Raw genomic sequence first — 16,787 nt, 5'->3', positions numbered from 1 at the left:
CTTGAAACTCATCTTCAACGTCATTTGAAGCACAAACGCAAATTTCTTTCTAATCTGTTTTGGCCATATCTTCGCATCTTAATTCTTAATATGGGCAGAAACAAGAAATTTTGTGAGTGCTGTCCTAAAATGCCTTGCAATAATATTTTCTAGTTTATTATGATTCATAAGGATTACTTTTGAACTCATTTTTGCCCAAAAGTGATTTCACAGCAATATGCTTCAATTGTGGTCCATTAATGTATCCCACAAGGAATTTCTTAGCAATAGGGATTTCTTAGCAAAAAAAAGATTTATGTTTTCTCCTTTTCCGATTGCAAACAAACATCAAAGAATTTGACAGCCTTTCGGGAAGGTGCATCACATAGAAAATGTATGCAGAGGTCAAGGTCATTGGGTCCATGAAGCAAGTAGTGATTTATAAGTATAAAGCAATAGATCTTAATTATGCCACCCTTCAAAGAAGAGGGGAATATTGCTATGCACATGTCAGTCGGTCCGTCCGAAGACCAAAGCTTGTCCGAGTGATAACTCAACAATTCCTGGACGTATGGTCATCAAACTTGATATGAAGGTTGGGTCTGACCAGTAGATGACCCCTATTGATTTTAGGGCTCATCGGATCAAAGGTTAAGGTCACGGTGACCTTTAATGATAAATGAATGAATCTTAAAACTGCCTCAACGGCATCCAATGTCAGTGACATATCAGCTGTCATTTCGTTCCATGCATATTTCATTCAATTGTCCATATAATCCTGACAACATGGCATTCAGACAGGGCATAATATTTGATAAACATCTCTTGGTTTTTTTTGGATAATCTTGATTGCATTCAAATTTCAAAAAAAATGGAAATGGTATTCAGTTATTGTACTTTTTTTTTGTTCTAGCCAGCTGCCCTCATAATCAGGGACAATTGTCATGATTATGTGACACTCTTTTTTATGCCCCCTTATGCTTGGGCATTATTGTGGGCATATTAAAACTGTTGGTTTGTTGTGCATCTGTCCGTCCATATGTCCAGTTTTTCGTGTCTGGGCTCTAACTTTGCCATGCAGTTAGCGATTTTAAAATTATTAGGCAGATTTGTTTTGTTCAAAAAGACAAAGTGTTGCATGCAAGATCCATGACCCTACTTCGAAGTTCCTAGAGTTTGATATAAGAATGCTGCATATATGCACATATGTAGGGTACCAGTATCAGTCAGTCTCCGGACTGTCATATTCTCATATGGATTTTAAAACAAATTGACACAAGTGACATAGTGTCGCATGTAGGACCCACGACCCTACTTCAGAATTCGTGGTCACAGATACTTACCACTATGGAATGCTGCATATATGCTTATAGATAGAAATCTTAGTTCGGGCTATTAGTTTGTCATGCACAGAAGGGTGTTAAAATAAATGGGAAATCATGTGTTTAGTACCTAAAGGTAATGTGTGATGTGATGTGTCGCTTCCAACACCATTGACCAGACTTCAAAGTTCAAGGTCAAACTTTGAGTTTTATTATTATGGAATACTTCATACAAGTACATAGATTGAGGATCAGTGCCCGGGCTGTAATATTGTCATGCACAGTGGGATTTAAAATTTAGAGGCACATGTGTTTGGTACATATTAAAGTTATGTGTGCAAGACCTAGAGTGTTGGCATATTAGTAATTACAAAATGCAATAAAATGAATGGCATTTCAGGGGCATCTGTGACTTACTGTGACTTTTTTTGTTCTAACTTTAAAGTTGAATTTTTTTTATACCCTTTTTAACATTTAAACTTGTTTAATGAGACTTTTTTGTGATTTTTGTAGAGTTGAGTTGAAATAATTTAATATCTTGATATGTTTAATTTTTAAAAAATAATTGGTAGTAACTGGTACATCTGCAGTAGGACATTGTTGTCTACTTTATTGTTCTAAGATCATGACATATCTCCAACCAGCAATTTTCGGCCATATTATCTCTGACTATCTTCTAGCAAAAATGATTTCTGTGCAATATTCTCCCTGCTTTAATTGAAGCAGGCAGATACTGCTGCCACAAGCTAGGGAGATCTAAGACCGGCCTCCTGGAAAATATCTGAGGGACTTCTGGTAAAACTGACTTGCTCCTCCTGCACTAGCATCTTCTGGCAGCCAGGAAATACTGTATGATAGCCCAGAAGGCTTGTCATTGCCCTTTGTGAAGGAGTGTTGGAATTTTGGGAGTGATTGTCAATAAGCTAAAACTAAGATGTTGCAGCTGCTATTATATTTTCAGATGTTTAAAATTGTGGAACAAAAAGACTTGGAATTTTGTCTGATAGAAGACAAGTCTAAAATTTTGTGATCTTACTTTTGTATTAACAACAGCTCAAAAATAAGGAATACATCTTTGCTAATGGTGGTTACATGAGACACATTATAAATCAATCATTTTTGTTTTGGGGTTTTGTTTTCTTTTTGTCACAGACAGAGGATGAATATTGAGTAATAATTTCTCATCAGTGTGTAGCATTCGTGAGACATAAATACTACGTCAAATCAGAAGAGAAATACTGTCTACATTTTGTGGCAATTGCAAAATAGTTTCTCCGATTTTCATTTGATTATTTCACAGTGTGCTTGCAAAACTTCATAGTCATTGACACTTATTTCTGAGGTACAGTTTAAGCATGGAATTTTGTTATCAAGCTGTGAATATTATTTGTATTTGAGCTTATTAGTTGAAGGTTCATAAATAATGCCTATTTACAGTGTATTTTTACAGCAATATTACTTCTTGGACTCGAGTTAAATAGTTCACTTGGAATACATATATTCTTGGACATATTTATAATCAGAACAATCATATGGGTTCAATGGAGGAAAACGAAGTTGACGTGTTTGAAATGGAGTACAGTAGAATGTGTAAGTTAATTTGTCAAACCTATGTTCTATCCATCTGTCAGATAGCTAGTGTGTTTGTCTGTCACTGTCTGTCTGTCTGCCTGCATGTCGGTCCATTAATCCATGTCTGTTTGTCCTCCCTTGTCATTTTGTCAGTTTTTCCGTCCTCCATCTATACTACTGTGCAATATACAAGTATAAAACTACTTAATGCAGGACTGGTATTTGCAGTTTTATCAGAAATCAGTGTTTCAACACGTAGTTAAACTGCCTAATCCTCTTGTATAATACGCAAATTAAAGACAAAAAAAAACAAAAACATAAACAACTCCTAATCCAAAGTCACTTATGCAAAGTGCAACAAGTGTGATGGTGATGCACAGCATCAGAGATGTGTCATAATAGGTAGTCAAAAGGTGAGATATAATTAAGATGCTGCTTAGAACACAAAAAGTAAAAAAACTTGAATATTGATACTTCGGTTATGGCAAATATTTAACCCTAAAATGTGGATATGTAAAACAATGAAAGTGAACAGCACTTTTCTTGTAGGAAATAAAACTGAAAAGGGAAGTTAGGACTGCAAAGTTTTTAAATCTAAATATTATTTGCATTTAAATCAACAGCCATGCATTTGCATTTTTACCTTACTAAAACCAGGCCGCCGTGCACGGTACTGTACATTTCTTCATTTAATGTTTATGTTATGTTTTTTTAATATTGAACATATTTTAGTGGACATTTGTTCCATAATGTTTACATTTCTTCACAATAAAGCTTTAGTTACTTCATCTACAGTATACAATTAATGTGTCTAAACAGCTAAGGAAATTGCCCCAAAACAAGAGGATTCCCCTTTACTGTTTCACAATCTTGAAACATTTGTCAAGTTGTAGCCAGATCGGGGAAACATTAAACTCTCAATTTACAGATACCTTAGTGAAACTGTCCTGTGAATTAGGATTTTTTAAAGTCTGCGGCCAAACTAGAATCATGGTTGTGTACTGGCAAGATAGGTCTTAAATCCTACATTTCAGTTGTGTTTTTTTTCAAATTTCTATGAAAATTGTAATTTTAGAAGGCACAAAATTAAACTGTGTATAAGATGCGCACAGCTGTTTCATATTTGCAACCGTTCTCAAATTTAAGCCATTCTAAGTTTTCAAACAATTCATGTGATGAAGTTCTGGTAATAAAGTTTAAAAAGATTTTACTTTTCTCACGTGTGATTGCTTACTTTTTCGCAAGCCCTACAACATTGCAACAGTCAAACATTTGGAGTATATATGACTTATATATATAAATATAATATATGTATATGCTCTCATTAGTTTTCGACTTGTTGAGAAGTAGCTTAGTCTTTAAAAAGGGTAATCTAGATTGCACTTAATTTTAGGCAAGCAAAGTCAACATGCAAATTCCATGACAAGGGTGAATCAATAACAATTCCAAGCAATTTCTTTAACGTTTATTGATGAGAACATAATTTACATATAACCTAAGAGCACTTCCATTTCTTAGCTCTCCATTTGATCCTAACAACATATGCATTTGATTTTCATTGGATGTATTGCTCAACTGTTTGTTTCGCAACACTCCGATATGCTGTTAAAAATTATTTGTTTTATACTTTCCTTTTCTTGTGCATTAATTTTGCATATCTTGATTAAAGTGTGGCATAATCTGCATAGAGGTTGATCAAAGAGTTGTGTATTTTAAAGGTTATGTCAGTAATAATACATAAGAAAAAAGATGGGTCCAACAATGGACCCTTGAGGAACTCCAGACTTGCAACATCTTCGTGAAGTATCATCATCTTCAACATTTTGGTGTCTTATCTTTCATATATGGATTTATAAGTTTAAATGCATTAACACTGAAATTGTACAATTTCATTTCATGTTGAAGAATTTGGTGATCTACTAGATCAAATGCTTTGTGTAGATCAAGAAATAGAGCACCTACATAGTAACTGTGGCAAATCCATTAAACTAGTCATCAGTAAATCCTTTTTAACGCTGTGTGACACAAATGATTTTCTGGAAACCCAGACTGGAATTTTTGTATGGTATCCGTATTTTAAAAATTTAAGGAAGGACTTAGGTAAACCAATTCAATTGTTTCGAAAACATTTTTCCTATGACAACTTTTGTTCTGCAAGTGCATTACAGTATGACATGACAGTAAGAATATGATAAATCATTATATATAAAATAATTCTGTATATTCTAAAAGTTAAAGGTTTTCATAGCAATAAATATATGTGAATACATTTTTTCATACTTCAACTAAAAATACTTGGAAAATCGCCAACTTATACCAGCTAAAAAATCCCCCTGAAAAATACCATAATCCCCCTGAATGTTCAGCCTTTTTGAACAATTCCCCTGGAATGGTCTTCAAAAATATGGCATGTATGAATACCCATTTCCTAAAATTCGTTTTCATGGAACATTAATTATTAATGATATCAGATAATAATTATGTCAGTAAAATATTAATTTAGGACACCTTAAGACTTGCATATCTCCACCAACATTTGTGCAACTCATATGATGGAATTGTGGCAAATTATAGTTTCACCATTATTCAATGCTCTGAGGTTTTGCCATAGCACCATCTAATACTGCTTTTAACAGCTTGATTATAATAAAAAAGAACAAGAGCAGACACTGTCTGCCATATTCTCAGCAAAATTAAGAACAGTAAATACTGCACCTAGAGTTTTGATCCTGGTGCACCTTCTGTATATGAAGTTTATGTCGATACCTCAAAGACTTTTCAAGTTTTTTGTACAAAAAATAAGAATAAAAATTGACAAAAGCAAAAAACTAAAAAAAAAACTACACCCAGAGTTATGGTTCCTGTGCACTGCACATTTCCTCAATAAGATCTATCTGTATATGAAATTTTAAGTATATGCCTCAAAGACTTCAAGTTATGCTCCGAACAAGATTGCCTGGACACACGCATGCAGGCACACACACACACACACACACAACACACACACACATGCCTACTATTACTATATCCCTTTCACCTTTCGGCGGGGGATAAACATGACTTTGGTATTGATGTAATAACTTTATTTATATTCTGACCCTTTTCAAAAAAAAAAAAAAATCTTTCATTTATAGCCTATTTATTTTCCTCATTAAACAGATTGGTTGTCATTCAAAATGTTTTTATCTGTTCCTTCATGGTGTGTCAATGCTTTCATTTTGGGCAGTCATACAAGGCATGTCTTTAGTATTAAATTATTTCTGACTTGTATGACTGTTAACTTTTTATTTTCACCATTAAATTGAGTGCACGTTTATTCCTTTAGTATTAAAATGAGTCAGTTTAAAAGTTAGTCATATATAATGGTTTGCATTAATTGATAGACAGACATGTTGAGGATTGTACAGAAATACAATTTTTAAGTCAAATATTTTCCAGAACCTGCTTCTGTTTCCCCCAGTGGATGTTAATGTTATTTTTTCTTTGATATAATCCAGGTGAATTTTCTCACCTGCAATATATTACAGAAACTTGTTGATATCTTTGTTTGCTCAGGTCTTAGTTTGATTGTATTTTCCTTAAATGATAGCCAGAGTTATTGTATTTTTTACTTCCGGTTCAGGTATTTTGCATGTATGTGTTAGACTTTAAGAGTCTTAATCTAAACCTAGACAAATTTATCAATTCTTGGCTTCGGAACTACAGATATCCAGGCATCCTAAATCTTTTAAATGATATGATTCAGCGTGATTTTAATTGTAATAATGAGCTTGGTTCATGAGTCAGGAATAAAATATTTTGCAGCATCTGGCATGTCAGAGGAGATTTAACCAAACTTTAGATATAATTTTGAAAGAATATAAGCATTATTTGCAATCAGCATTACAGTATTATACATGAACCAAGTCACATGCCACATGCCATCAGACAAGCATCTAATTGTTTTAGTTGATTCTAAAATTCGGTGACATTTTATAGGATAATGCTGAAAATATCTTGATGATATCTTAAAATTTTAGAAAGATATGCATCATGTGTGCCCACAAGATGAAAATTTTGACTGCTTAATTTTACGTCACACTTGTGATGTCATAGCGAAAGATCTTTATCGAAACTACATGCATTGAAATCATATCAATATTCCAACTGGCTTTTAATCTTGGCTATTTTTCCTCACAAGACTTGAAACAATCTGACTGTTTGAAGGTTGTCCAAATAAGTTCTTATGAAGACCATCATTACTATGGAAACATATGTTATATGTTTGGTTTAACTCGGCAAAAAACGGTGTGATCATACCTTTCTGTTCAAAAATAATTATAACACAATAAAAGAATCACTAGTTTTTGCAATTTTTACCCACAATTATAGTTAAAAAACCCTCCCTATATTACATACTCACTTCATTGCTGTCCTCTTTGCTTTATTTTTTATATAAGCATAACTATGTAGACAAATTGGCGAATTGAATTAGAAAGCCATGTTTTGTTTATTAAAAGTATATATACAGAATGGATTGGGAATGGTTATCAGCCCATTTACTGCTGAGTTATTACCTGGTTATTGCTGTCAGATAGGGTACCAAATTGCTTCCAGTTCATTGAGGAATTAGTGCAATCATTTGATTGACAAAAAGTAGATAACAAGTGCTTGAAAAAATAAAATGTCCAGGTATAATAACTTGTATCTACAAAAAAGTAAATTGAGCGAATTTACCAAGCATTATTTGTGTTTTGTGATAATGACAATAATGCACATAACGGTAAGACTTTAAAAATAAAAAAACTACAATGACAGTTTTTCCGTTTATGTGTGGGTCTAAATATGTAATGGCCATGACACTAATATAATCCTGCTAATTTACTATTTATGATATTTTCAGTGGCGTCCGAGCCAGGGGCCGGGTTTGATTCAAAAGGCATTGGCCTGCGAGCCCAGAAAAAGCTGCTGGGGAAGATGTCCAGCAAGAAGATAGCAAAAGTCTTCATTGATGACACAACTGCCAGGGTTCTCGACAATGCTTTCAGAATACTTAAAGAATATTTGCCCGCTAAAAAGGATGCGGACAAGATTCTCAAATATCTGATAAAAACTGTTGTAAAAATTGGCATTCTCTACAGAAATGACCAGTTTAACGCTGAGGAGTTGAAACTTGCTGAATTGTTTAAGCAAAAGTTTCGATCTGTTGCCATGACACTGGTGAGCTTCTACACTGTAGACTTTACGTATGACAAGCAGTTTCTACGACATACAACAGAAGAATGTCACACGTTACTGCAACAGCTAATCAAGCGTCATTTGACTGACAAGTCAAAATCTCGGGTGGATATAATCTTTGACACTTTCAATGATCCTGCGCTTATGGATGCTATATTTACGTCAGGAAAATTCAAGGAATTCATGGACAAAATAACAACTGACCTGAACACACTGATGGATGAGGGAAGCTTGTGAAATCAGAGATTTGTTTTGTAGTACACTTGCCAATGTGATGCAAACATATTTACTGCCTTTCTATGAAATCTATGCACATTCCGTCAAAACTGCTATAAAATGTTTGCACAATTGATATAATAACTTTCACATCTTATAAAAGGGTCATTTGAATACATTTTTTGTGCTATGTTAACATCTCTTTCTTATGAATTTCTAGTAATGATTATGATGATGCTTGCAGTTTCTGTGCAAAGAATATTCTCCAAAGCCAAGAAAATGACCTTTTCCAAGTGGCAATTACCTTATACATTAGATCTGCTATTTCCATGAAGTGTTCATTGCTGCTGTAATTTTGTATCCTTTTAGTCACATTATTTTGAGCATGTTACAGATAGAGTTATGTAATATAATTACACATTTTACAGCTGAAGAGGTACTTTGGCCAAATGTAGCGAAACTCTTCCATTTAAATCTAAATATAAGAACCTTTTACTGTTTTAAATAGAATGAAGTTAAATTACCAGAGAAATAACAACTTCTTGTAATCTGACCTTTGGCTGGTGTGAAAATGTAATTATTCTCTAACAATTTTTAAAAAATCATCACAATCTACAAACCTGCATGAAATCTTTATACTACTGACCTGCAATCATGGAAAACTGCCCAAAATAAAAATGTAAAAAATGATCATTATGTAGAGCAGGTAGCTGGTTTATCAAGAATCCTTGGAATGATTGTGTACTTAGTGAGAGATGTTCACCAGTGCACTCACTGTACTCACCGTATCTCACAAGACCTTCACATGAAACATAGTATATAATTATGTCACCAGTGACAATGTGTTCTACATTTGCATCAAGGCATATAACTCTGGCTATAATAAAAGTGGAATTATGCCCATATATGGACAGTAAAACAACAGTAGACTTGGAATATCTGTGATTCCCTTGTTATTGTTTAATGATGATGGGAGAGAAATCTTTATTATAACAAACTTGTAATCAGCGGCGTTCGAGCTGTCCCATTTTGGTCCATAATTATGAAAACAGTAGGGACATTACCATTCATCTCACCACCATTCATTTCGGTCTTGCTGCTAATTGGGCGAAATGAGATTGCCAAGCCATTAAGTAACGTGGGAAACATCCTGCATTCAAGTAATAAGAAATAATAAGGTAGTTTTTGGGAAATAAGACAATGACTTGATGGTGCTGTATTAGTTTGTAACACTGAGTATAAGAATGATTGTTTATGCCTGTATAGAGCCATCTGTCATCATTATATGTAAAAGCCGGACTGCCATTGCTGCTATAAATGTTTTATCATGATACATTGCGTTGTTCATTTGATACCTGAAAAGTAAAAATCAGTAGCATGCACAACTTGCAATCCCATGAGGGATGACAATTATTACCACTCTTTATGCATTTATGTCACTATAGAATTTTCCATTTTGTTGAAATCTTATATTTTCAGTAAAAAAAAGTATTTGGAAAGTGTAAGTGTTGAAATTGCTGTTATGTTTACAAAGTTTATGTATTATGAAAACCTATGGAGTTATAAATGTGTTCATGATTAACAATTTGTCTGAGTATGTATCTGGGCTGTTAACTACTGTCTCAAAATGTTGAGACCACTGCAGCTACTGCAGAATTAACAAGTTTTGTATCAGCATGACATTGGGCGGATTGTACAGAACCTTGTTAAAATTAACATTAACTTCACCATTGTTCACTTTGAAATCTTAACTTCTCTGGGGGTTATGGACACGTTGGTGATCTGCAATACTTCTTACACCTTTTGAGACAACTGTTTCAACTGTGCTTGTTTTATCTAAAAATATCAGCGAGTCTTAAATATTTTACGGTACATTTGAAAGTTAACAACACTGTTATTAATCACATTGTTAACTTTTGCGAAATTCCGAACAATCAGCTCATTTTGTCATGTTTCATTGCATGAGGTAACAGTTTATAAAGTATTTTAACAAGTGAATAATGAATCTTGTAAATGTTTTGTATATAATTATCAATATGACACCATGTTATTCTAGGTATTGTACATGTTTAAATACTACAAGTACAAGGTAATAATATCCTTTGAGAACCACTTATAGATGTAACTTAATAACTTATTGTTAATCAATATACACCATATTGCTTTGTTAATGGGCGTTTTCAGTGTTAATTGTCAGATCTATTCTTGAATATGTTTTATTTTCTAATATTTTAGAGAAATGTAGAAAAAATTGTTTTTTTACAAACCATCCAGAATTTTGCCAAAAAAGCATGCACCATGACATTTGTTGATTTTTGCATTTTTGATAAAAGGTACATTCTGTGAGATCACATTGTGTAACAGCTATGAGGTTAAAGGCAGACCTTTTCTGCTGTGCCACTTTTCACCAGTTTTATTGTTTTTGATGTTTGTTTTTTTAACAGTCTCTGATAAAAAATTTAATTTTATGATAGATATAATGGTTATTTAACGATTCATAGTAATTTATATGTGTAAAATGCTGGACACTGTAAGTGAAAATGATATGGAAACCGATCTGACATAATGTGCCTTTACGTCGAACACATACATGGTATGATTATTATAACCAGAGAAACAATCACAAAGTCAGGGTATATATTTCTTGAACAGGGCTTGCTTCTCTTGAATTGCCAAACAAGACCAAAACCATTATTATTATACAATTTAAATGTCAGTTGCTTTTTACATGCTGGCATATAGACTTCTTCTGAGGAATGAAAGTGCCATTATAGAAACTTTGGAAAATGATCTGAACATTTTTTGCTGTCAAAAACTGTCTAAAGTATCCCTGTTTACTGTCATCGTTATCCAAGATTTCATTTTGTTTCCTTTGGGTTTAAATATAAGATTAACATTATCTGTTATATGAATTTGAGTGATTTTATTTTTTTCACTTACCCGATTGGAAATACCCCCACCGAAAGGCAATGGGATGTTAATGGTGTGAGTTATTCTGCCCATTGGTCTGTCACACACAATAAGAGGGCAAAATGCATATAGGATAAATGTTTATATTAATGTAAGATCGCAAAATATATATCACTAAGTGAACACTCAAAGCTATTTTTTTACAAGTGGCATAATCACAAATGAAATATGTCATACTTTTGGTGTTCACTCGGAACACTGAAACAAGCATTTTATTATTATTATTATTTTTCAGTGTTGGTGAAATTGTGCCCCAGGCTTGTTTGCGCTGACGTTTGATTTGGACATGATATTATGCTAAAATTTAAAAACTGAAATATTTATATATATATCAAACTGATATTTTCACTGTTTTAAATGGCATAATATCAAGGTTTTTTTTAAATTTTACTGGTGAATCTCTTTAAACAACTGGAAAGCATATAATTTAACGTGATCTTTCATGATTTCAAATTGATCACACTTGGTTTCTTGCCATTTACTAAGATGCAGTGTTTGAGATTTGACAGTATTAGAAAGAATCAGCTGCAGAATGTTTTTGTATGACAAATCTGATGCTCTGCAGGGATCTCACCATCTACACTAAAATATCTGTTTGTCACTTTATTTTTTGCAATTGAAGAAATGTTTAGCCACAGTATTTTCATGTTACCAGTTTATAGCAGAGTTCAATGATGTAGCAGAAAAAGAAAGCTGTAACTTAATAATTATTGAAAATGTGTGATATTTTTTCTAACATACATGTACAACTCTTGTTTTGCGATATTATTATTATACAGTTACACACTGATGATTTGTTTTGTATACTGTTTTATAGATGGTAGAAGGTGAATGTCACTTTTTATGTTTCTATAAATGGAATATACACTGATATTGTCAACCTGTAAGTGTTTAATAATGTGCTATAAGTTATAATCTTCCTTCAAAAAACAATCGTTTTACATAATATTTGATGCAGTATGCCCAAAAACGCTAAGATAAGAAAATGTTGTCACTTTCATGAATTTTACTTCCAGTCGCTTATATATGTCATGGCACACATCATGAATGATGTCACTTCCTGTAACACATGTGGGGTTTGTTTACAATAATATATTTTTTTGGCCTTGTATATAACTTTCTATGGTTTGTCAGGTGGTAGCTTCTCAACCAATCAAAACGGCGGAAATGCATTAAGCAATGTTCTGACTTGACAGTAATAATTCAGTTCATCAGTGAGAGTGATGTCATTTTTTGAACATTGTATTCCTAGGCAGAGTCACATTTTCAAAGTACATGACATAGTTAAATTTATAAACTTAAATGCATGGTTTTCTGGAATCATTTAAATGTATAAGATTATGACAGATGATGGAGCCATTTCATCAATAATGCTAGGAGCATTTCCTGCTGTAGGAAACTCTTTCAAAGTGCAGTATTATAAATACTGTTGAAAATCCCTCCTAGATTCGAAATAACATCTAGTATTCTTGATGAAACAGTCCCTTGTGATCTTAATTTACCATTTTGTCAAACAAAATAAGCAACATGCCGTACTGAAGGCTAATGTTAAATGCCCCCTTCTACCTGAGGATCAGTGCTATCTGTGGTGTTTAGGAGCCAAAAAATTATATGTAAATGTGTTTATTAAGTTTTTAAAATGTAATTGTCAATATTGTTGTCAATTTGTATATACTATTTTATCTGTTTTCCTAATGCTATGTTTTACACACTCTTTATAACCAGTCACCAAATGTTAATCATGCAAAAGTGTCAGAGAAATGTCGTTGATGTAAAGGTCTGATCACTGTCCTGTTTGTTAACCCTTTGTCTGTGATCTCTGGTTGATGCAATAAGATTAGAAATATGGAAATATAGTTAGTTCTTTATCTACATTGGTGCTAATTTCCAATAATTATTACAGGTTTTATATCTGTATTTCTAACAGGAATAAGAACCAACAGAGCATTTCATATAGTTACATGAGAATTTCGAACATTGACTCTTATGAAACCTCGTAAACACTTAGCTTATGTATAATAGGAGGAACATAGGACTTGTGTTATGAAGTTGTTACTTTATTATGCATCTGTTCAGTATTCCAAGAAATGCTTTGATATGTTCTCATTCATCTGCTCAGTATTCCTAGAAATGCTCTGTTGAAAGTTGCTGCTGGTTTTCATATACAATTCACTATGTGCTAATAGTCTTATATTTATTACATGTTTTGCTATAGGTCTTTGTTATTTCTGAACTATGTCTCTATTGACTTCAGACACCATTGCCTTAACACTGCTATAAAGCACATAAAAGCTTCTGTGAAAATAATACGGTAATACTTGACATGTGCACTCATTATTCAACATTTATGTAGTAACATATAAAAAAAAAAAGTTTGTGAATTAGTAGACATGATTTTAAGATTCAACCTGTGAATATGTTTTCTTCAGTTGTAGTTGTAACTCCATTTAGATTATGAATGTAGTTGAAAAGAGGTGGCTGATATTTCATCTTCTCTTATATGAAAGAGAATGGAACATGATCAATGCAAATGTTTGGGATATTTCAGAAGCATCCACATAATAATGCATATTATGGATACATGGATGTCCTCAGTCCATATTATTTCCCCGACTACAAATTATCTGTCAGGACTGTAATTTACATGATTGCATGCATAAAACTAACAATGACTGTTTTCTGTAGTTCATACACTTAAGTGCATATTCCTTGATATCTTTTATCACCGAAAAATACAAATGTGTAGTTTTATTTTGTATACAGTTATTTGCATCGACAATATAGTATGTAATAAAGACTGTATTTTATGTTTATATGTTATACAAATAAATTCTGCACTGTACATACTTGCTTCTAAATCTTTGTACTCATTTGAAGGTATTGCAAAACTAGCAGTTTTAGTATCTACCAAATGACAATGTCGAATCGTGTACAAGTCCAAGTCAGTTTTAGGTGGAGAAGTTGTTAAAAATCATGAATATGATTAAAAAAAAAATAGTTGTAAAACTTTGTTATATTCTCCTTCGCTTTTACTTGTATGACTATTGAAGTTGTATTGAAAGGTTTTTGATCGGACATTTGAGTAAAAAAACAGTAGGAAGTATTTTTTATATGTGACTTGAAAGAATTTAAAAAGGGGTCTACCGGTAATCCCCTTAACCATGCTAAGGACATGAATCCTTCGTACTTGAACAGACTCCTGGCTATTTCTCAGGATTGAATCCATGAATAACGAAAAACATCAACTTGATCAGTATCTATTCTATCCATTTGGTCGTGGCTTTTTCCTTGATATACCCTAAATAGATCTGCAGAGCCTTAAATGTGCAAATGAAATATAAGCACAGAGAAATCATGACACCGGCATGATATACTAAGACTATCTAGGATTTCTTACTCTGCAAGAATGATCATAAATGAAGCCACATGCATGTGTACACAGTATTTGTCCCATGAAATCTGATTATATAAACAGATACAAAGACATGGAAATAACAGAATAGAAATCACTTAGAGTAGAGATGTATATAAATGATAATGTGATACGCTAGCTAATAGCTGTCAAGACAAAGCACTTTATACAATTAGGTAATTGATATAAAATTTATTATAGTGTTTAGATACTGCAGATAAGTTGGTTTATAATGTCTCTGTCAAAAGAAATTTGAAACAGAAGCAAAACCATCCATAAAGCTGCCCGCTCACAGATTGACCTTTTTGACAACTTTTTGTAGTTTTTGTCTTGGAATAACCCAAATTGTTGTGTGAATGTCTGGAATCCTGTGATATGAGAGTGCTGACAAAAAATCAGATCACAGTTTTTCATATTTACGGTCGAAAAAAATAAAGAAAAAACGGTCAATCTGTGAGAGGGCAGCTTTAATATACCTTTCCAGAACTGGCCATCAGTGTATCTGAATATTTCCTGGTAGTTAGTTTATCAATCATTTGCTCTTTTTGGTATAATTCAATAGAAAGTGTTTAAGCTCTACACATCAATTTCTCATATTGACAATAATTGGACACTAAAGAACTTCAACTTCAAAAGAAAGCATAATGTGATAAATTATTAATGGACATGTTTCACTAATAGTTGGTTTATTAGATATTTTGTGCTTCACTATTAGGTACAGCATTCTGATAAGCTGTCTTAATGAAAATATCTGCTGAACATTAAATTGCCAAGAATTGCATTCATGCTTTTTGTACATTTTGATAAGCTGTCTTATGGACACTATGATCAAAATTTAATTGCCAGGAATTGCATTTTGCGCAGCTGTCTTTTACGGAAAATATCTGGTGATGATTAAATTGCCAGGAATTGCATCCATTCACAGTCTATGCACAGGGTTGCAATTAAAATGCCAGGATTTGTACCCCTGCAAAGTATATGCACAGTGTAACACTCAAATTGCCAAGAATTGCAACCAGCGCAGTGAATGCACTCAAATTACCTAGAATTGCCTTCTGCAGTGTATTTGCACACTCAATTTGCCAAAATAACACCCTGCAAATGTATGCACACACTGAAATTGCCAAGAATTGCACCCAGGACAGTGTATCCACACTCTCAAATTGCCGAAAATTGCACCCAGCACTGTGTATGTGCACACTCAAATTGCCTAGATTGCACCCGGGACAGTGTATGTGCACTCTCAAATTGCCTAGATTGCACCCGGGACAGTGTATGTGCACACTGAAATTGCCTAGATTGCACCCGGGACAGTGTATCCACACTCTCAAATGGCCTAGATTGCACCCAGGACAGTGTATCCACACTCTCAAATTGCCGAAAATTGCACCCAGCACTGTGTATGTGCACTCTCAAATTGCCTAGATTGCACCCGGGACAGTGTATGTGCACTCTCAAATTGCCTAGATTGCACCCGGGACAGTGTATGTGCACTCTCAAATTGCCTAGATTGCACCCGGGACAGTGTATGTGCACTCTCAAATTGCCTAGATTGCACCCTGCACAGTGTATGTGCACTCTCAAATTGCCTAGATTGCACCCGGGAAGTGTATGTGCACTCTCAAATTGCCTAGATTGCACCCTGCACAGTGTATGTGCACTCTCAAATTGCCTAGATTGAACCGGGGACAGTGTATGTGCACTCTCAAATTGCCTAGATTGCACCCTGCACAGTGTATGTGCACTCTCAAATTGCCTAGATTGCACCCGGGACAGTGTATGTGCACTCTCAAATTGCCTAGATTGCATCCGGGACAGTGTATGTGCATGCTGAAATTGCCAAGAATTGCACCTAGGACAGTGTATGTGCACACTGAAATTCCCAAGAATTGCACCCTGCACAGTGTATGTACACTCTCAACTTGCTTAGATTGCACCCTGGACAGTGTATGTGCACACTGAAATTGCCAAGAATTGCACCCTGCACAGTGTATGTACACTCTCAATTTGCCTAGATTGCACCCTGGACAGTGTATGTGCACACTGAAATTGCCAAGAATTGCACCCTGCACAGTGTATGTACACTCTCAACTTGCCTA

At 33.8% G+C, this 16,787-nt stretch overlaps 1 protein-coding gene across 5 annotated transcripts in view; it reads left to right on the top strand.

Annotated features, from left to right (window-relative positions):
* The window catches only part of LOC128228661 (tumor necrosis factor alpha-induced protein 8-like), a 29,995-nt gene extending 15,877 nt beyond the window's left edge, over window positions 1-14,118 (top strand). For all 5 annotated transcript variants that reach the window (XM_052940100.1, XM_052940099.1, XM_052940102.1 and 2 more), the window contains one exon: window positions 7,756-14,118. In XM_052940100.1, coding sequence (XP_052796060.1) covers window positions 7,756-8,327 — 572 coding nt within the window. In that variant the 3' untranslated portion in view covers window positions 8,328-14,118. The remainder of the gene's footprint in view (window positions 1-7,755) is intronic.
* Window positions 14,119-16,787: the final 2,669 nt, after the last annotated feature.

This window comes from Mya arenaria, chromosome 3 (assembly GCF_026914265.1).
Source record: "Mya arenaria isolate MELC-2E11 chromosome 3, ASM2691426v1".
NCBI classification, from domain to species: Eukaryota; Metazoa; Mollusca; class Bivalvia; order Myida; family Myidae; genus Mya; species Mya arenaria.
Note: the sequence above shows the minus strand (reverse complement) of the source record. Positions and strands in the feature narration are given on the sequence as shown.